At 42.6% G+C, this 20,623-nt stretch overlaps 1 protein-coding gene across 4 annotated transcripts in view; it reads left to right on the top strand.

Moving 5' to 3' along the window:
* The window catches only part of RALGAPA2 (Ral GTPase activating protein catalytic subunit alpha 2), a 282,773-nt gene that overhangs the window by 183,036 nt on the left and 79,114 nt on the right, over positions 1 to 20,623 (top strand). For all 4 annotated transcript variants that reach the window (XR_003004327.1, XR_003004326.1, XM_024753744.1 and 1 more), the window contains one exon: positions 4,672 to 4,830. Coding sequence is in view for 2 of the 4 variants with exons in the window: in XM_024753744.1 (XP_024609512.1) it covers positions 4,672 to 4,830 (159 nt within the window). In the remaining 2 variants the exon portion in view is untranslated. The remainder of the gene's footprint in view (positions 1 to 4,671; positions 4,831 to 20,623) is intronic.

Here is a 20,623-nt window from a genome sequence, read left to right as displayed (position 1 = left end):
GGGGCGGGGGCGTCTAGCATGGTGGCTGTAGCCAGGGTTCAAGTGTGTCTCAAGGTACCTCACCAGCCTGTGCCTCAGTTTTCCGATCTATTAAATGAGATTAAAAACACAGCCCACGTCCCAGGGTTGCTGGGCAGTAGGTGAACAATGCCTGTGAAATGGCTGAGCGTGGTGCTGGTAGCATCCCTACCCGTCAGCCCCCGTTGTTGCTGACCAGTCTGATGGACTCTTTCCTCCTGGCCTGTTAGGCAGGTGATTGATACTGGCCAGAGGGCCTCACTGCACCTGCCTCATTTCTCTCCTCCGTGGTTTTGCTCTTTCATCACTGCAGCCACGGACGTCTGGACCATGTACACAGTGGGCAGCAGAGCTAGTGGGATCTGAGAAGTTGGGTCACAGCATGAGCAGATCCCTGTCACAGCGACCAAGGGTATCGGATGGACAGAGCATGACAGGCTTTCACTCGGTGGCCACGTGCTGGCTCCCGAGGGCCTGGGGAGCTGCCTCCACATCTTAGGTTTTGGTGGCGGCGGTGTTCTTAGCGAAGGGGACTCTGCCCACAGGGATGCCACCTCAGATTACCAAGACCCTAGGCAAGACTCACACCTCCTTTTTATTGGCTGTACCTTGTAAATCACTGCTACTCTGCAAATGTGTCACCATATTCTCTGATTTTCATATGACTGAAAACTATTTTGTTAAAAGACAGCTTCATATTTTAAAAATTATTTCCTAAGTAGGATTGTCTTTTTTTTTTTTTTTTTTTGAGAAAAGACAGTGTTTTCTTGATAAAACACCACGTTATGAATACTTTTTCAGGGCTTGGCCAGGTTGTAAGGTTCCCTACTGTCATAATCAAAACGCAGCTGATATCTTTTGCAGCTCCAAGATTTAGCATCATTAGTGACAAATTCTCTCTGTCAGGATGTGTCACAGCCCAACTAAAAATCAGTCACAGGAAAAGCAGCCCCACAGTTCCTTGACTTATTCTGACTAAATTGCCCCAAACAGCTTAAAAATGAGCTGCAAAATTCTAAAGTGATGCATGCTCTCCCCTGCCCCCATCATGGGGGCACTTTTTCAACCCTGCAATCTGGTTGTAACCCCATACTGAACTTTTGATCCTTCACTGCAGAAATTTGTTAGCTCCAGCTAGATTAGATTTTTCACAGCTAATCTAACTGCTGTAGGGGTTTGCAGAGTGGGGACAGAGCTGTGCTATTGGATTTGTCCAATTCATTTGACTCCAGGACTATAATTGCACTTATGTCTTACAAGGCTTTTATAGCCCCAGGCTGCCCGGCCACATAAAAAACAAATTGGCAGTGATACAGTGTGAGTGGATGGGATGAAAGGCCCACATTATCAGACTGCGGGCAGCACTGTTCTGGCAGGAAGTTTCTTGGTTAATTTACAAATAAAACTTAGATTTTAGGATGGGCACACTGTCAGCTGAACAATGGGGATGTCAGGCCTGCCTGTTACTTAGTTCAAAGTAGCAGCCGGGCCCACTGAGGAGCAGGAATTCTTCAATCACACAGACGACTCCTTCTGGAGCCAGCTGGCGCCGTAATGCAATTAGTCGGGAAAGGAGGTCAGCCCATTAGGTGTGTCCCAGGGCCAGTGTCACAGTGCACGCCGCCTGGCAGCGATGGGCAGAAAGGCCCGGGCAGAGGGACTGCAAAACTCTGTCAGGATGAGAAGTGGCAGCACACGAGCTGATCTCTTAAGGCTTAAGCCCTGGGCGCTCGTTCCGAGCCTCTTGTGCGTTTGAAGTAGTAGCTGGCGTGAAGGACGGCTGCGTCCAGATGACACACGACTCTGGTCAACGTGACTTGTGTGCACGGGTTTCTCACTTGAGGGCCTGTCGTCAGAATTCTCCAAAACTCACAAAACAACGTCTCCGTGATGAAACCCCCTTTAAATCGAGTGACACTTGGAAGCTTCCAGAGTATTTCCGTGTGTTCTGACGTGGTTGACACTTTGGCCGGGTTGATCTTACTTGTTTTACCTGCCTGTGTTCTTGTCGTGGGCAGAAGAGGGTGTGTCCTTGCTCTTTGCTCAACGACCGACCGGTCCGTGGCCTCAGCTCTTAGTTCTGTGCGTTGCCTAATTAAACTGACTCTTGCGGAGGTCTGAGGCACGTGACCCTGAAAGCAGCTTTCAGATGATGAATCTCGTGTTATCACCACCTGCAGAATCACCACACTGGGAGGGTGGGCCCATTCCTGTGATAACGTCCTCCCTTGCCCCCCGTCCTGAGGATATAGTTGCAAACAGAATTGGGAGAGACTTCATTGGGTTATGTAATTGAGTTACCTAATTTAGAAAAGGGAGGGTAACTGCAACATTTCAATAGTCACCATATTACCTCAGAGCTAATGCCTTGCAACTTACACGTCTGGCCGGGGAGCTGTCCCAGGTTCTGGGGTGCTGGCCTGTGGCGGGACAGCCACACAGGAAGGCTGTTCCGTAGGTGTGTTGGTCCCATTCAGAAGTTCATGCCAGCCCTGCATCAAGGGGCACAAAACTACCCAGGAGGTTGGCTCTCTCTGCGGGGCGAGGAGGGTGGGTTTGCACCCTGGGGCGGCCCCGGCTCTCACAGTCCCCTTCTGCTGCTCTAAATTCCTCCCAAAGTTTCCATCTGAAACTACTCCTATTTCCCTCAAAAACATGCCTTTATTGTGCTGCTGGTAAGCTGCTACCACGTGTTTGACTCCAAAAGGATTGAATTTCAGGAGTGCGTTGTGAACTCCTTGCATGCTTTATTGAAAAGGAAAAAGAAAGAAAAATGGAAACAGAGAAAGAGAGAGATAGATGCCTAGTGTTACTGTGAAAATCTGGGGTCTTCTTTTTTAACTATTTATGTAACGGGTTGGTACACCTTTTGCCTGCGACCCTTTTAGTGTTTATATGTAAGAGAGGAGGAGAAGGAACAAGACATGTACTGGGTGATTTTGCATTTAGAAAGCTGTAGACGCCGTTGAAGTTTTCTGCACTGTCGTGCCTCATGCTCAACGCCCGCAGTGGCATGTGTCGCAGAGCCCAGGTTCAGACTCAGCTGAATAGAGCGCCTCACCTAGGAGCCACCTGAGCTCGCACCTCACCATAGGTGCAGAGGTACAGTGGTCCCCAGAGGTGTGACAGAGGGAGGGAGAAGCAGGCATTGCAGCAAACCAGCCTCCTTTGTGACCTTGTAAACAGAAAGGAGGCCTATTGGGGTGATCTCAGGTTTTCCCTTTGTGGTCAGAGAGTCTATAAAGAAATTGTATTTATATTAAAGTGTTTTAAATACATAGTACTTCAGAGCATCCTTTTTTATACTTTAAGACAAAACCAAAGCATTAGCTTTGACATAACATCTCTGCTGTACTAAAGTGCCTCCGAATTTAGTCACTTTTAGGATTCACCTGTTAAATAAGCTAGGAAGCAGGACACACTGTCATGGTGGTAGATGGCCTCCTTCTGCAGTGTGTGCAGGGCCGGGACCTCACATCCTTAGGAGGCGTCCAAGGGCCTTCACCAGTCAGCCTCTGTGGGTTTAGGACTTCAATTTCAGCCAGCATTTTAACCTTTACAATCGAGTTTGTTTGAGTCACACTGCCAGGCCTGCCCAGATGACCTCACCTGCACTTTCTCCAGCCTGGGACACGCAGTCACTGTGCCGGAGCTTTGTCGAGGGTGTTCTTGCATTGGACCCAGCTGGGCCCTGAGGGATGCTCACAGGTTCCCTTCCTTGGAGGCATGGGAAGCCCTTCTCGAGAGGCCAGGAGTCTCAGACTTGTTTTTGGACCACGTGACCTCTTGTGTATAAAGTGACACACGAGAGGGCTGGGGGAGTTGAGCTGTGACAGCGCAGTTGCCCTGGCTACAGCTTAGATGGCCATGGGCAGTGGAGGCCAGGTGGGTCAGAAGCCCCAGCCAGCTTCCAGGCCGCCCTGCCTCCTACACCGTGGCAGGGGTGTGCCCCGCCTTACTGAGCCCCCTCCCCTCCTTATCAGACAACATAAAGATAACGTGGCCTACCTCAGAGAGTTCGTGGAAAGACTGAACAAAATGTGTGTGTGAAGACTTTCTCTACAGTAAGGCACTCTTCAAATGCTAGGTACTAGTGCTTGGTATTAGTCTCTTATGAAATTTAAGTAACACATTAGTTTCTTAACAAAGGTAGTGTTATACATACTTAATGGTTTGTCATAAATCTAGTTTTTGTGCCTTTGGTAAGGACTGTATTATAATGGCTTCTGTTCTCTTACACTCATCTCCTGTTTTCCTTACTAACCATTGAATTCAGAGCCTAATGAAGCTCTACAGTAATATGGAATAAAAGTCTCACACCGTCCACTGTGTAGAAACATGCTCAGCCACATACTGCGTAAGGCTTTGCTGCAGGAGTAAAATTAAATTTTTAACAAATCCTGGAAAAGGTCTTGTACCTGCGATGCTTACATGCCTCTCTCTCGGTTCCAATGTGTTTCATAGCAGGGCGAGCTGTGTTTTTTTCGTGTACCTGCGCTTTTTTAAAATCCCCACAGAAGGCATCGGTGTTGTAGCCTTTTTTGGTGGTGAATTATTTTTGCTTCTGTGTATAATAATTCAATTTGTAAGCCACGACCCCTCCTAAAGTGCTGTTATCGCTCTGATTAATAAGGAGCCAATTTGCCATTGCAGCTCCGTCACTTGGGGAATGACGAGGTCCACATCATCTGGTCTGAACACTCCCGGGACTACCGCAGGGGGATCATCCCCACCGCCTTCGGAGACGTTTCAATCATCATCTACCCCATGAAGAATCACATGTTCTTTATCGCGATAACGAAGAAACCCGAGGTACGTTTTCACCGCGTTATTCTTCTGGCTCGTACAGGCGTTTGCCATATGATTCACTGTTACTGAAAAACAGTGATACCAGTATGCTAAAGGGGCCACTTTACATGTATGTGAATTACACATGCTAAATAGGAATTAAATATGAATTGGGATTTTCAAAGAATCTTTCATCAGGAGCACAGAATTCTGTATTTTATTACTGAGACTCTGAAAATTATAATGTATAGACATGTATTGTTTTTTAAATGTTTTTAATTTTTAAGATTTTATAATTTAAAAAAATTGTCATTTAGAACTTGGGGCATGTTGATTAATAACAATAAGAGTTGAATGAGCCCCTTGTCACACCTAGCATTTTGTGGGTAGCTGTGGGTACGGGATCCAGCCTTGCCTCTGCCGCTGCTAACGGGGGTCAGTCCTGAAGGATCGTGGAAAAGTCCTAAAGAGCTGGGCCTCCATGGCTCGGCCCATGTCGGGGCTTCTAACAATGGACGTGCCTTGCCACCCGTCAGTTCATCCGGGTCCATTGGCATCGATCATGGGAACAGCCGGAACCATCCAGGGCCTGAGTGCCGGGACCTGGATTGGCTTCCGTTTCTGTCTTTGCCCTGCCTTTAGTGGTGGTTTAACAGTGCTTGATAACAGTGACTTGATTTTATTTGCAACTACTAATACAAGGTGAGTTTTTTTTTTAGTTTTTTAATTAGACATTTAGTGTATTAAGTCTCTCATTCTCAAGAAAATGACTTCGTGTGTTTCAGCTTGATATTAAATACAACCTTCATTTCCATTCCAAATTGTCCTCCTGCAGGAGCTAAAAGTTACTGTTCTAAATACTCGCTATTTTTAAGCTTTAAAAATAGTAGGTAAAGATTTCCTGGGATTTATAACCTAATCTAAAGTGTTCAAGTTGTGAGGATTAAACGAGCTAAGAAATGGAAGGTGCTTCAAACAGTGCCTGGTCCAGAGGAAAAGCTACTTACGTGTTAATGATAATAATAATATTATTATTATTGCTATTATTTTTTTTGTTATTGTTACTACCATGAAAATAGAATAAATAATGACAGTGCTAGTCAACTCCTGAACTCAGAAAAGCCCCTACTCTGGCTGGTGAGAAGCCTGACATAAAGGGAACCCTCTTTTCTATTCAGGGAGCAAAGATGCCAAAGTTCTTCGTGTTAAATATTTGTGTTATCTTTGGTTCAAGTCTCTGTGCGTGCGAAGTGTTCACGTTTGTATAAGAAAATGGCTCTTAGTGCTAATAACATTTGCGCGTGTCCATGAAGGACATTAATTTAAAAAATTAAACTGAAAATTTTAATATTAGACAACCAATAAATTCAGTATCCTGTAGCTTTCAAAACTGGAGAATGTGTTTCTTTAATATTTAGTATGGATTAACTGGCTTTATTAGTTCATTTTCAACACGGCCCTCTAAAATGTCATTTAATGTCCTAAAAATGTCACTTTTATTTTTATAGTAAATTAAGAACATAAAAGGCATTTGAGTTCACTTCATAGTGTCAGAGTGATTTTTGAAAAGGTATTATAATGCATGAAAACAAGTTTCTTTAAAAAATGTGTACGTTTTATAAATTTGGCTGTAAATTCTGACAAGATGAATCGAGCAAATCGTTTTCTTAATATTTCAATTCAAAAAGCCTAAAGGGAAGAAGAGAATAATGGCCAACTGGAAATTTAGTGTTATCCCCACATTTAAAGGACAAACCATTACAATGTAATAAAATTAATCCAGACATTTCCAGGGCAAGTGTGGCTGACCTTTTGTTCACCAACCACTGACCCCAGGGTGAATGCGAGAGGCTTGTGGAGGGAAAGTCTGTTTGTTTGGCTTCGGTCCCTGGTATTTAAATTGCATTCCCTAATCAAATGAAAAGGCTGTCCTCTCTATCAGGTTACAGAATCCATGGCAACATTTGGCCTTTTATATCCATAATGTTAGCCTTTTTGTTCGCATCTAAGTAGAGACACCTGGAGCAATGTTAACATTAACTGATTTAGCGTTAATAGCTTCATTATATAAGAATTTCTGATCAGATAGCTGTTACTTTTGTTATATTGCTTCAGCTTGTATTGTTGTCATTTTTTATCTCCCTGCTTGGCAACCAGGCAATGATTTGCAAATTTTTTTTGTCTTGATTAATTAAGCAATATAATTATCAGTAACCACGATGCAGCCTTTGCTCAACAAAGCTTCAGAGAGAAAACAATGGTAAGTCTGTTAGTATGAATGCATTCCACGCGTCCCAGATGCATGAGGATATTATGAACAATGAGGGGAAAGGCCGCCTGGGAGCGGGGACAAAGGGTGCCACGCAGACTCGACACACTGCGCATACCGCCAGGGACGCGCCGCGGGCTCCCGGGGACACAGACGCCTCGTTAGATTACAGCTAGTCAGCAGAGATTAATTCTCAGCCATTTGGTGCAATAATTTACCCATTCCCCAGTATTTTAACCAGAGCGCCTTACCACGGAAGGGAAGGCTTTGTACTTGAAAGGTTTATTTAACCTTGCCTACTTTTAGGGATCGCCACCAAAATCAGCATTTTTGCTTAGAAATTGTCATGACGCAGCTGTTTGAAGTTGAGGAAGCTCCTTCTCGGGAGGGCAGGCTGTGCACGAGTTTCCAAAATGATAGGTAGCATCAGAGCTGTCTGTGGAGGACCTGTATCTTTTATCTGAACGTGGTGTGACTTCGTGGTCTGAGTACACGTTACCAGCCTCTGGGTAGCCATACTTCTCTAAGAATAATTTTAATCCTTCTTTAGGAGGGAAAAAAAAAAAAAACAAACCTCATCAGTACACAAAAGTCCTGCTCACTGGATAGAGTCATGCATATTCAAATTGTACTTTCATTCACTGGGCCTCATTAATAGCCTGTGTAATAATGTGAGGCTGTTTGTAATACAAGCTCACAGACAGCACTGCTTCCAAGGCCTTTGAAATTTAACATATTTCGCTTTTTCATCCATACACCTCCCTTAAATATACAAATTATGTGCCTGGCAGAATCCGCCTCCTCTTCATAATACAGCCTTTGCAAAACGGTATGTCGAAGGACCACGGCTGTGTTCGTGTCAGGCAGGCATCTGAGAGGGTCTGCTCCCTTCTTGAGCTTTTCATTGAACTTTTCAAAAGATACATTTAAAAAAAATCAGTGTGCTGAGCAATGTAATACCATTGTTAGGTTACTTTCAAGATAAGTCTGTCTCCATAAGTGTGGATACCGTAGCCTTTGGTCACGGAAAAGAAATGTGCTGTTGTCAGACTTGTGGTTTTTCCTACTTGTATTACTAAGTCAGTAGTCAGAGAAGACGTACACGTGGGGCAGAACGTGAGTGATATGCAGGGTTTGTTAAAGCGCCCAGTTTGTCCTGCAGAAAAGTGATTCATAAAGCCTCCAAACTGCAGGAGGTACCCGTGTTACTTTCCTTCTTCCAGTAATTGGAAACAGTATGGGTACTCAGCACATTGGCTTGTATGAGTTCGTGAAGGTACGTTTTAGCATTTTTCTCATGTTTCTCTCCAGGCACATGAGTGACTGGCTGGTGACTATCTGACCAAAGGGTAGATGAGCAGAAGAAGCCTTGACCAGGAGCAGTTAAGACAAGAGGAAGCTGTGGGAAAGCATCCTCTTTGTCACCCCAACCAGTGTCCATTTTGTAAATGAAAAACATGTTAACATCCTCTAGACTCTCCTTACTTGGCCTTGGTAGTTATGGGCCTGGGAGGAAAACAGGTGATGATTCAGTCCTTTCTAAGAAGCACAGGCAGGAGAGAGTAATAGGATAGGAGCTGGGGACCCCAAAGTTCCAGTTCCTGTGCTGCCACAGTGGGGGGTGTCTTGGGCAAGTCTCTTAATGTCTTTGGACCTTAACTTCCTCAGGTGTAACATTCAGGTTGGGGACCAGGGTGTCTACAGTCCTTCCGGGGATTCTAAGCACCCTTTAAAGAGGATGGGCCCTCCTTGGGTCCTCGTGATCCTAGATGCCCATCCTTTCCCCAAGTTGCCCTGAAGCTGCCGTTGAGGTAGTTTCTGGCTCCCTTGCAGGCTCAGCAGCTGTTGTGTGTGTGTGTGTCTCCAGAATGACACCTAGCCCAGGACCTTTCCCTGGAGTAAGTGCTCAAAATGCTAGTTAGGGCTGATGCACCAGAAGCCACAAGAGCATCTGCACATGTGAGGCCAAGAGGAGCCAGTGTTGGCACCTGTGTTTGGAAGGAAATCTTTTCCTAACGTGGCTTTATTATAAAGGGAATGTGTTTGACTGCAACATGGTTATGTAAATTTCCTCTTATTTCAAATGTTCAATTTTCTTATTTATCTCAACCCCAACCAAATAACCTTTTTGAGATTAAGTCATACATTTTTAAATACTTTGGGACATTCTCAGGGAAAGTAAGTTGTTAGTTTTTGAATATGTAAAGAATCATCTATTTTGAAAAGATAACTGAGAATACTGAATGACCAGAATTCACTAAATATGTTATTAAGTGGATTACTGCAATATGTTCTGTTTTGGTAATTTATTATTATCGTTATTGGGAGTTTTTAAAGTAGAGGAATGACACTGGGAACTTTGTGAAAAGGCAGCTGTCATTTGCAGATGTTATATCAAAATCAAATTTCTTCTCTAATTCATGGCCACTCCTAATCTGAGGAATTCCCTGGGTACAAGAGATCTATATTATTCCTTTTGTCCAGTTTTGAAAGACTATCTGAGTCACCCACAAACAGTTGCCAAAGAATAATAAGGAACATTTATTTATAAGATAAGCCTCAGTACAGATGGAAAAACATCTATAGCCTATTATTAACTCATAGCTCCTGTTTTATCTTTCACAACAATTTGGCTATTAAGAATTCCTTCTCAATTGATTTTCCTCAAAAGTTGCCATTGTTTTCCCTTTTTCTCAGTTGGTCTTTGATAATACATCTTCCTGCTTTTGCCTTATCCTCCTCCTTTGGCCAGAGCCAGCCTGTGTAAATGTATCCTGAGTGGCCAGTGGAAGAGCCCGCTTTGTGTCAGAAAGTAGGACAGTTCTCATCCTCTGCCCCAAGTAACCTCAGCAGGAAAGGCCTTCGGGCCCACGATGCCCGTCCTCTGACCCCTCGGCAGACACGCATGTGCCTTTCAAATCTCCTGCACGCGGCTGCACACACCCTCGGCCAAAGCTGCGCAAGGCAGGCTGGGGTGTCAGGAGTGTAGAGAACTCCTCCGTAAGCAGGACACAGGCCCACCGCCCCCAGAACAAGAGGCGTACTTTCTGTGCTGTACTTGAAGTTCATTAGTTTGTTGTTTGCTGTAGTTGGGTTTTTTGTTGTCTAGTTTTCTTCATGAATTCTTTTATCACAGCTCCATCTCACTGATTACAGGACTGCTTTTCAGGGTTAGGGTTAGGATTAGGGTTAGGGACCTCATGACAGGTCCGTGGAGCACTTCTCCCCCACACCTCACCATGGCATCAGCCAGACTTTTGTATAGTAACAGGAAACAACCAAAAGAGCTGCACATCTGAGACCTTATCCATGAAGTCTCTAGAGAAACCCAGACACAACAGGGGAGTCAAAAAACGGAGGCATCCAAGGAAGCTTTAGCCTCTGACACCTTCATCTACAACTTCAGCAAACCATAAACACAGCCTAGCTCCTAGCCAGACCAACATAAAGCCTTACACTAAGGGCCTATTTACTTCAGTTCCTTTTACCTGATATATCATGTCCAGCTTTCAACAAAAAAATTACAAGGCATACTAAAAGGCAAAACAACCCCCACAGTTTGAAGAGACAGAGCAAGCATCAAAACCAGACTCAGATATGGCAAAGATTTTGAAATGATCAAATCAGGAATTTAAAAGAACTATGATTAATATGCTAAAGGCTCTAATAGAAAAAATGGACAACATGCAAGAAGAGATGAGTAATGGAAGCAGAGAGATACAAACTCCAAGAAAGAATTAAAAGGAAATGCTAGAAATCAAAAACACTGTAGCAGAAATGAAGAATGCCTTTGATGGGTTCACCAATAAACTGGACGGGTGAGGAAAGGAACTGTGAGCTTGAAGACATGTCAATAGGAATATCAAAACTGAAATGCAAAGGGAAAAAATGATAAGAAAACTGAACAGAGCATTCAAGACCTGTGGGATAATTATAAAGTGTTATATACCCCTAATGGGAATACTAGAAGGAAAAGAAAGAGAAAGAAACAGAAGAAATATTTGAAATTATAACTTAAAGATATTTTTATATAACATGTATTTTAATATATAATTATAATATGTGAAAAATTTCTTAGTTGATGACAGATACCAAACCACAGATCCAGGAAGTGTAGACAACACCCAGGAGGATAATACCAAAGTATCTACACCTAGACATATCACATTCAAACTGCACGTTGCAGACTGAATGTTTGTGTCCCCCCACCACCCCCCAGAATTCATATTTTGAAATCTAACCGTCAGTGTGATGGTATTTAGGGGTAGGGGTAGAGAGGTGATTAGGTCATAAGGGTGGGGCCCTCAGGAGTAGAATTGGTGACCTTATAAAAGAGGCCCCAGAGAGCTCCCTTACCCCTTACTGCATGTGAGAACACAGAGAGAAGACAGCCATCCATGTACCAGCCATCTTCTGACGTCTTGTTCTGGGATTTTCCAGCCTCCAGAACTGTGAGAAATAAATTTCTGTTGTTTATAAGCCAGCCAGTCTATAGTACTTTGTTGAAGCAGCCCAAACAGACACTACCAAAAATCAAAAACAATGGGAAAATCTTAAAAGAAGCCAGAGGGAAAAAATTAACAACTATAGAGGTTCAAGGATAGGTATTACATTGGACTTCTAGCCAGAAATCATTCAAGTTAGAAGCAAGTGAAGTAAAATATTTCACGTGTTGAAAGAAAAAAACCACCAGCATGGAATTCTGTATTCTTCAAAAGTGAAAGAAGAAATGAAGACTTTCTCAAACAAAAATTAGGAAATTTGTAGCCAGTAGACCTGCCTTGCAAGAAATATTACAATAAGTTCATCAAAAAGGGAGAATGTTACAGAACAGAAACACAGATCTACTTTAAAAAGGAAGAGCTTTGGGCCTTCCCTGGTGGCACAGTGGTTGAGAGTCTGCCTGCCGATGCAGGGGACGTGGGTTCATGCCCCGGTCCGGGAAGATCCCACATGCCGCGGAGCGGCTGGGCCCGTGAGCCATGGCCGCTGAGCCTACGCGTCCAGAGCCTGTGCTCCATAACGGGAGAGGCCACAACAGTGAGAGGCCCGCGTACCACAAAAAAAAAAAAAAAAAAAAAAAGAGCTTTAGAGAAGGAATAAATGAAGGTAAAATGAAATGTTTTATTTTCTTATTCTTAATTGATCTAACAAATAACATTTTGTTCCAAACAATAATAGCAACAATGTATTCAGTGATTATAACTTATGGATAAGTAATGAATGACAGCAGTGTTATAAGGATGGGGGGGAAGAATTAGAAATATTCTGTTATATGGTACTTGTACTACCTGTGAAGCAGTAAGTGTTATTTGAAAGAGGACTTGGATTAGTTATAAATGTATATGTCAAACTCAAGGGCAAACACTAAAAGAAGTAAAATGTATATAAAATATATACACACACACACGTATGTGCATGTCTGGAGGACAGGGCCATGCCTCCCCCTCCACATCCCACCCTGGACCATGGAGCACATGAGAAGTGCTTGGAATTTAACACATTTTAACTTTTTATAAAGTTTTCAGTCTGTGGACTTCTCAGTCTTTCTGACAGATAACGTAACTGATATTTCTTTTTTCCAACGGAAAAGTTGTTATACTTAAATGCAATTTTTTAACCGATGTATATGTCACCCACTTTGGCATCTCAGGCACAAATGCAGGGCCAGAACACACCCTCTCAGTTCAGAAGTTCATATCATGGGATCGTGAGCTTCCCAGAGAGGGAAACTGGCAGGTCCTGGAATCCTAGACACGGGGGGTAGAAGCGCCCTGAGAAACCACCTGTTCTGACTTCACTCACGCCCAGATGACCCTGTGAGGGTCAGCCTGTCTGTGCAGCCAGCATCCCTGGTGCCTACAGCCCTGTGAATAACCACGCCCAGAAATCACTCCTTTCCCTTCGGCCTCTCATTTTGGCCCTTCGTTATTTCCAGTCTGGCACTTGATTCTCTCATTGTTCATTATAACTTTTTGGTTGTTTTAGGTTGACTTTGGGGATCTGGTCAGAAACGTGAGAAACTGTGTTGTTCGCAATTTTCATGAAATGCCCCCAAATAGGTTCTCTTCTCCTCGGTTCATAGGCAGGATTTGGGGCAAGGCACATGGTGTCCCCGGTGGTGGGGCTGCTCCGCCCTGGTGCCTTGGTTGGTAGACGTGAAGGCCTGCCCCTCAATGTGAGCCTTGTAGGACCACATCTCCAGGGATGGCCCCCGTCCCCATGGGTGATGAGGCGGTTCTGGCTTCGGGGTAGGTAACCAGACGGCTTCTCTGGGGGAATGGGCGTCTCCCCGCATGCCTAGTCGCCCGTGTGTAGGAGCTCTTTTCTTCCGTGTCTTTCCTTCCTGACCCCTTATTATAACATTATTTTCCAGCTCACAAAGTTCTGTTCATAGAGATTGTGGTCATTATTGCCATTACTCTTCACTTCACAGGCCCTTGCTTTACTCCCATCTTTTTGTAATGTGGCTTTTCCCTCCGAGAATAAAAACATGCATTCTTCCCTGCCTGACTTCTGCGTTTGGGTCCTGACCACTTAGTTTGCAAAGACCAACTCCAGATTAGCTCTGTGGCCTCTACCAGGTTGTTATCTCCTAGCGACACGCACAGACTTGAAGAGCACGCTTTCATCGTGGCCTTTTCATCTCATGAATAAACGTAGAAAATTTACCTGGGGCTCTGTGTTGCCTGCATTTGGTTTCCCAGGACATTAGGTGGGTGGAGAGGCTGCAGGTGGGCAAATATAGCAGCAAGGAGTTGTGAAAACGAGCTGGTTATTTCTGCTGGGCGTTCACGGAGTCCGCTGTCAGCTGGGTCCCCCGGCTGTTCTTCAGTATTTTCCTGTATCTCTCAGTGATTCTGATGTGCCATGCATTTCCCAAGGTACCAATTCCAGAGCTTTTCAGTCTTCTCAAGTCCACAGTCTAGGCTTCCCTCCTGCCTTCCCTCCTTTAGTGCCCAACCTCAGACTTACCCAGGAAGCCCCTCGGCAGCAGCGTGCAGGCTGTTGCCCGGTTCTGTCGACACCCTTGCTCTTTATTTATCTGTAACCTTTTAGGCATGTCTGTTCACACAACACCAACTAATGCTCAGCTGGATTAACACCTCCTGACGTACGCGGTGCGGAAGCTGCCTTAGCAAAAGAGCCAGAGCCCCCTCACCCTTTCCTTCCCGTCTTACACTGTTTGCCTGGGGTGTACCTCCCCTCCCACCACCAGTCTCTGCTGACGCCCACGGTCATGACCGCCTCCTACATGAAGGTTTCCGAGGCTTCTCTCAGCTAGAAGAGGACTCTCTCTGGCTACAGAACGTTATGTCTGTACTCACCCTAAAGCTCTTTTTTTCTCTTCATCTTTTTGCCTTCTTGAATACTTACTTTTATCTTCCGTGCAAACTGCCTGTGGACAAGAGCCATGACTTATTTTTCTGTATTCCTCTATAGCCCTCAAAGCAGGCAAATACGTAACTATGAAACATGTTACGTATGTTTCTATGAAACTATGAAATCTGATCTCCCTGCCCCTTTCAGCCTAGAAAGATTCTGTGTACTCTTCAGAAGTTTCAGGCAAAATTTGAGAGTCCTCTGATTATCCATTTTTTCCAAAAATTATCTTCTGATATTTAGAGAACATATTTATACATATACAGAGATTAAAATATTTGGAAATAAACATTCTCCTTCTCAGAAACATACCTTATATTTCTTTTAAAGTTTTCACCCTTATCTCAAAAGTATATGATTCTTCTACATTCCCTCTCATTAGGACAGTACCACGCTTATTAATGTAGCATTTGAACCTTTCAGCCAGTCTGTGAGGGCAGTAGGGCAGACCACACTGCCCCTGGGCTCCAAATACGTCCACAGTTGGGGCAAGTGTAGCAAACTTGGTTTCCGGGCAGCCAAACCAAGTCCAGAATTTGAATCCCAGTAGCGTCCATCTCTTTCTGAGTAGAAGAGTGTTAGTTGTCAAACCTGTGAGCAGAGGCTTATTAATGAAGGACTGTGTACACTTTACAGGCATATGTGCGGAATCCTAGACCTTTGATTAAGTCACCCACCTCTTACGCGAGAAAAGCAGTGTCGAAGAGCTGGGCACAAAAATCGTGGCCATATCTTTGTTATGAACAGATGCCTTTAGTTTTTAAAAAGGGAGGCATAACAGACCAAACTGGGTAAGTCACACCACCCAGACGCTGCATTTACAGCTTCCAGCACAGCCTGGGGCTCAGCAGGCCTGGATCTCGAGGCGGTGTTCCAGTTCTGGAAGCTAGAGGTCATCCATGAGGAACTGGAACAGACCTCAGTTGTTGATTATCCAAAATGTCTCGACTGAGTCCTTGAAAGATTAATTCCCACAAATCAAATGGAGATTTCCAATCACTTTGTGTGTCCCAAGGATTCTCCCTTGTCCTTTCTCCAGCAACTGGGTGCATCCCTGTGCTGTCAGGCTGCACAGAGTTGCAGCAGGAACTTCTCTGCAGATGCGAGTCTTCTCTGCTTTCACGGGATCTGGCCAAGAGAGCCTGGCTGTGAAAGTGCCTTGGACTAGATCCGGGCCTGATGAGGAGAAAATCCTTGGGGCTGTACTTTCTAGCTTTGTGCTTCCTCTCACAGCTGTTCTTCCTTTCAACGCGGAGCACATGAGAGGGGCTCCACATGCATCTCCTAATTTGCAGCTGGAAAGGAAATCTAGTTTGTCAGCAGTCTTGGAAAATCTTATTAATCTCCAGGATTTGGTCATCATGCAGAAGCTTTAGTTGGTTGTGAATATACATGCTCAACAGGGACGAAGTGATGGATTGAGGTTATGATTAGGCCTAATACTTGATGTAGTCTTCCAGTAAATTTCCCGTTGGGCGTGGGAGCAGGACGGGGTGCGCAGGAGATTCCCTTTTCCCCGTCCCCATTGTGTAGCAGAGCCACTCACCCAGGCCACCCCAGAACTCCCTGTACTACCTTGCTGTCCAGTGATCTGGGGAGCCTGATAACCAGGGGCAGTTTCCCCTTCCAACTGAGGGGAACCACAGTGCCTTCTTCTGGTAGGGTTGCTGCTCCCTTCCATACTAAAAACTAACATCAGAGACCAGCATTGTAGGAGCAAAAGAAAAAACTTACGTGTGGGTCAGGAGGAGTAAAGGGAGCAGTACTCTCCTTCCCCCGCTATACCTAGATGTGAGTATTCTGAATATGGAAGAAAGGCCACCATGTATTGGTTCCTGGTTCCAAGGACATACCGTATCCTATAAGTCAGTATCCCACCCTCACATGGCAGTATGTCCCAGTGAGCATGGGAAATGAGTTTTCAACAATCTTCCTGCATGTAGGCCCCTCCACTCAGCTCCACTGGGTCCAGTGGACCTCTGTCACACTGTCTTGCTTCCTACAGCTTATGGTGTAACTTGCTATAAAATGAGGCCAGCCCCTACCCTGTTCTCCCTCAAGAATGTCTTAGCTTTTCCTGGCCTCTCTGATTCCCATATACATTTTAGAATCAGCTCATCAGATATGGTGTGTTGAATCCACAGATCAGTCTGGGATGGGAAATAACAAATGCTGAGTCTTCTAGTCCATGGACAGATACATCCTTCCATTTATTATATTCAGACTACTGGAACATCTCTCAGTGAAGTTTTACAGATTTCTGTATACTTTCCTTGTTAGATCTATTCCTGTGGACTTCATATTTTTATGCAGTTGTAAATAGTATCTCTTCATTTCATTTTCTAATCATTGGTTGCTGGTAGATAGAAATGCAGTAGGATTTTTCTGTTTATGCTGTGTCCATTGACCTTGATAAACCCTCTTATGAATTTGGAGCGTTTTCTGTAGATTCTTTTGGAGATTCTGTGAATATAATCGTGTCATCTGAAATAATGACCGTTTTGCCTCTTCATTTCTAATTCATAATCTCCTATTTCTATTTCTTGCATTACTGTATTGGCAAGGATCTCCAGCACAGATGTTGACAGATGTGATCAAGGGGACACTCTTCTCTTTTACATACATAAAGCTTTTAATGTTTTACCCTTAAGTTTAGTGGTTTCTGTAGGGTTTAGTAGATATTCTTTAACAGATTAAGGAAGTTCCCGTCTATTCCAAGATGGCTAAGAATTTTTTTTATCATAAATGAATTTTGAATTTTATGAAACACCGTTTTCAACATCTGTTGAGGTGATCCTCTGACTTTTCTCATTTCTACTACTAATGTCGTTAAGTATATAGATTGATTTTTAATGAAAACCCACACATATTCCTGGGATATACTCAACTTGGTCATGATGTTTTATTATTCTTTTGCATGTTATTGAATTGGTTGGCTAGAATTTTGCCGGGATTTTTGCATGCATGTTCATGAGTGAGATTGGCTCCTGATTTGTTATTAAGACTACACTAGCCTAATAAAATGAATGGGTTTGGTTTCCCTTTTCCTATACACTGGAATTGTCTCTAAAATAATAATTTATTCTTTAAAGGTTTTGTAGAATTTGCCAGTAAAGCTATCTGGGATGGCTTTTCCTCTTTAAAATAGTTTTTTTTCACTGTGATTCAATTACTTTAAAGCTTATAGAATTATGGTTTTTATATATCATCTTGTATCTATATTAGCTAAGTTGTATGTTACTGGAAATTTAGCAATTTCGTCTAAATTTCCAAATGAATAGGCATAAAAAGCTATACACGTTTTCTAAGCATCTGTGGTCGTGTCCCCCTTTTATTTTTAATATTATTTACTTGTACTTTCTTCTTTTCTTGATTCATCTTGCCAAAGACCTATCAATTAATTGTATTAGACTTTTTTCAAAGAACCAGCTTTTGATCTTGGTTATTCTCTCTATTGTGTTTCTATTTCATTAATGCCTAGTTTTGCCTTTTTTTTCTTTCCCTTTACTCTTCGAGTTTATTTTATTCTTTTGGCTTTCCAATATTTCTTGAGATGGATGCCTGTCTCATTCAGTTGCAGCCTTTATTCTTTCTAATATAAGCATTTAATCCTACACATTTCCTCTGAGTACTGTTTCAACATGTAAGTTATAATATCCACTATTTTCATTATTATTCAGCTTAACATATTTTAAAATATTCATTTCAGTATTTTTGTTGGCCCCTGAGTTATTTTGAAGTATTTCTTCATTTCTAAACATAGAGATTTTTTCTGGTTTTCCTTTTGCTGTGGATTTTTAACTAATAGCTCTTTGGGCACAAAATACGGATCGTATGAGTTCAACCCCTTGACATTTTTTGAGACTTGCTCTGTGACCTAGAACAGGGCCCAGCTAACTTTTTCTTTAAAGGACCAGGTAGTAAACATTTTAGGGTTTGTTGCCCATGCAGTGTCTGTCACAGCTGCTCGGTTCTGCCATTGCTGTGTGAAAGCAGACACAGGTGAAGAGGGTGGCCATGTTCCAGTAAGACTGTATTTTGGGCTGATTTTGAGTTTCATATCACAAAATATTTTTTTCCAACCATTTGAAAAAGTAAAAACCATTCTTAAGTTTGCAGGCCATTCAAAAAAGGCACCAGGCTGGAATTAGGCCCCACGGGCTATATCCTTGGCCTAGAATATGATCAATCTAAAAAAAAAATTCTGCGCATGCTTGAAGAGAATATGTCTTCTGCAGCTGTATTTTGTATGTATCCATTAGGATGAGTTTGTCAGTTGTGTTGTTGGAATCATCTATATTCTTACTTGTCTTTTAAAAAATATTTTCTTTGAAATGTAACATAAAGAAAAGGGCACACATTGTAAATGCACAGCTTAGTGAATGTCTTCAAAGCAGACGATTTATTTATTTATTTATTTTGGCCATGTCGTGCAGCATGTGGAACTTCCTCAACCAGGGATCGAACCCACGCCCCCTGCATTGGGAGCATGGAGGCTTAACCACTGGACCACCAGGGAAGCCCCTCAAAGTAGACAATTTAATACTACCCAGATGTAAACACAGGATATTACCAACCCCCAGAAATCACCAATCCTCCCCAAAAGTGGCCACTATTCTGATTTCTGTCAACGTTGATTAGTTCTACCTGCTTTTGAATAGTATTATATAGCATGAACTTCTTTGTGTCTGTTTCTTTCACTCAGCATTATATTGGGGCATTCCCATGATGTTATAGATTTGTTCCTTTCATTACTGTGGACTATTCTTTTGAGTCAACATGCCACAAATTTTGATTCATGCTCTTGTTGATGAACATTTAGGATATATCCACTTTGGTTGAATATGTGTGGCTTGCCTTTTCACTTTCATGATGAGCAGAATTTTTTTAATTTTTATTGTCCAATTTATTTTTTTCTTTCATGATTGGTACTTTTATTTTTTATTTTTTGGGACTGCGCCGGGTCTTAGTTGCACCATGTGGGACCTTTTAGTTGCGGTCTGCGGACTTCTTAGTTGCAGCATGTGGGATCTAGTTCCCCGACCAGGGATCAAACCTGGGCCCCCTGCATTGGGAGCACAGAGTGTTACCCACCGGACCACCAGGGAAGTCCCTGGTTGGTACCTTTTGTACCCTAAAAAATCCTTGCCTCACCTAAGGTTGCAAAGATTTTTTCATGTTTCCTTCTAGAAACTTTGTGGTTTTAGCTTTAATATTTCAACCTATAATCCATCTCAGTTTTGTGTGTAGTACGAGGTAGAGGTCAAGGTTCACTTTTCAATATGTCTATGCAGTTGTTTCATTGTCTTTATTGAAACAGACTTTCCTTCCCCATAAAATTGGTATGTTGCCTTTATTGCAAATCAATTATCATATATGTGTGATTCTGTTCTTGGACTCTATATTTTGTTCTGTTGATATATTTGTCTAACCTGATTCCAATATTATGTTATAGTCATTATTATAGTTTTATAGTATTTCTTGAAATCAGGTAATATGTCTTATTATTATTGTCTTGGCTAATCTATGTATTTTCATTTCCATGTAAATTTAAAATCAGCTTGTCCATATCTATAACAGCAGCTTGCTGGAATTTTTATTTGTTTTGTACTGAATCTATAGTTCAGTTTCAGAAGACTTGACATTTTTATAATATGGAAACTTCCAATCGATGAACATTGTACATCTTTCTGTTTGTTTTGGTTGCCTTTAATTTATCTCAGTAATGTTTGGTAGTTTTAAGTATAGTTGTTTTGCATATCTTTTGTCAAGTTTATTTCCAGGTATTTGACATTTTTGATGCCATTATGAATAGTATTTTTAAATGTCATTTTCCAATTATTGGTTGCTAACATTCAAAAATACAATTATTTGGAGGATATATTGTACACAGTGACCTTTCACAATTCACTTAATTAGTTCTAGTTAAAGTCCTTTGGATTTCTCATGGACATAATCATGTTACCTGTGAATAAAAATTACTTTACTTCTTTCTAATCTTTATGCTCCTTTCGTTTTTCTTCCTCTTTTATTTTTCTTTGTTGTACTGACTAGGACCTTTAAAAATGTTGACTAAAAGGGGTGAGGGTAGACATCCTTGCCTTTTCAAGTCTTTAGGTAGAAAACATTTATTGCTTTACCATGAATTATGCCATAATTTTTTTT

Source organism: Neophocaena asiaeorientalis, unplaced genomic scaffold (genome assembly GCF_003031525.2).
Source record: "Neophocaena asiaeorientalis asiaeorientalis breed wild unplaced genomic scaffold, Neophocaena_asiaeorientalis_V1.1 scaffold302, whole genome shotgun sequence".
Taxonomy (NCBI): Eukaryota; Metazoa; Chordata; class Mammalia; order Artiodactyla; family Phocoenidae; genus Neophocaena; species Neophocaena asiaeorientalis.
The sequence above is the reverse complement of the archived record's forward strand: the minus strand, read 5'-3'. Positions and strand labels throughout refer to the sequence as shown.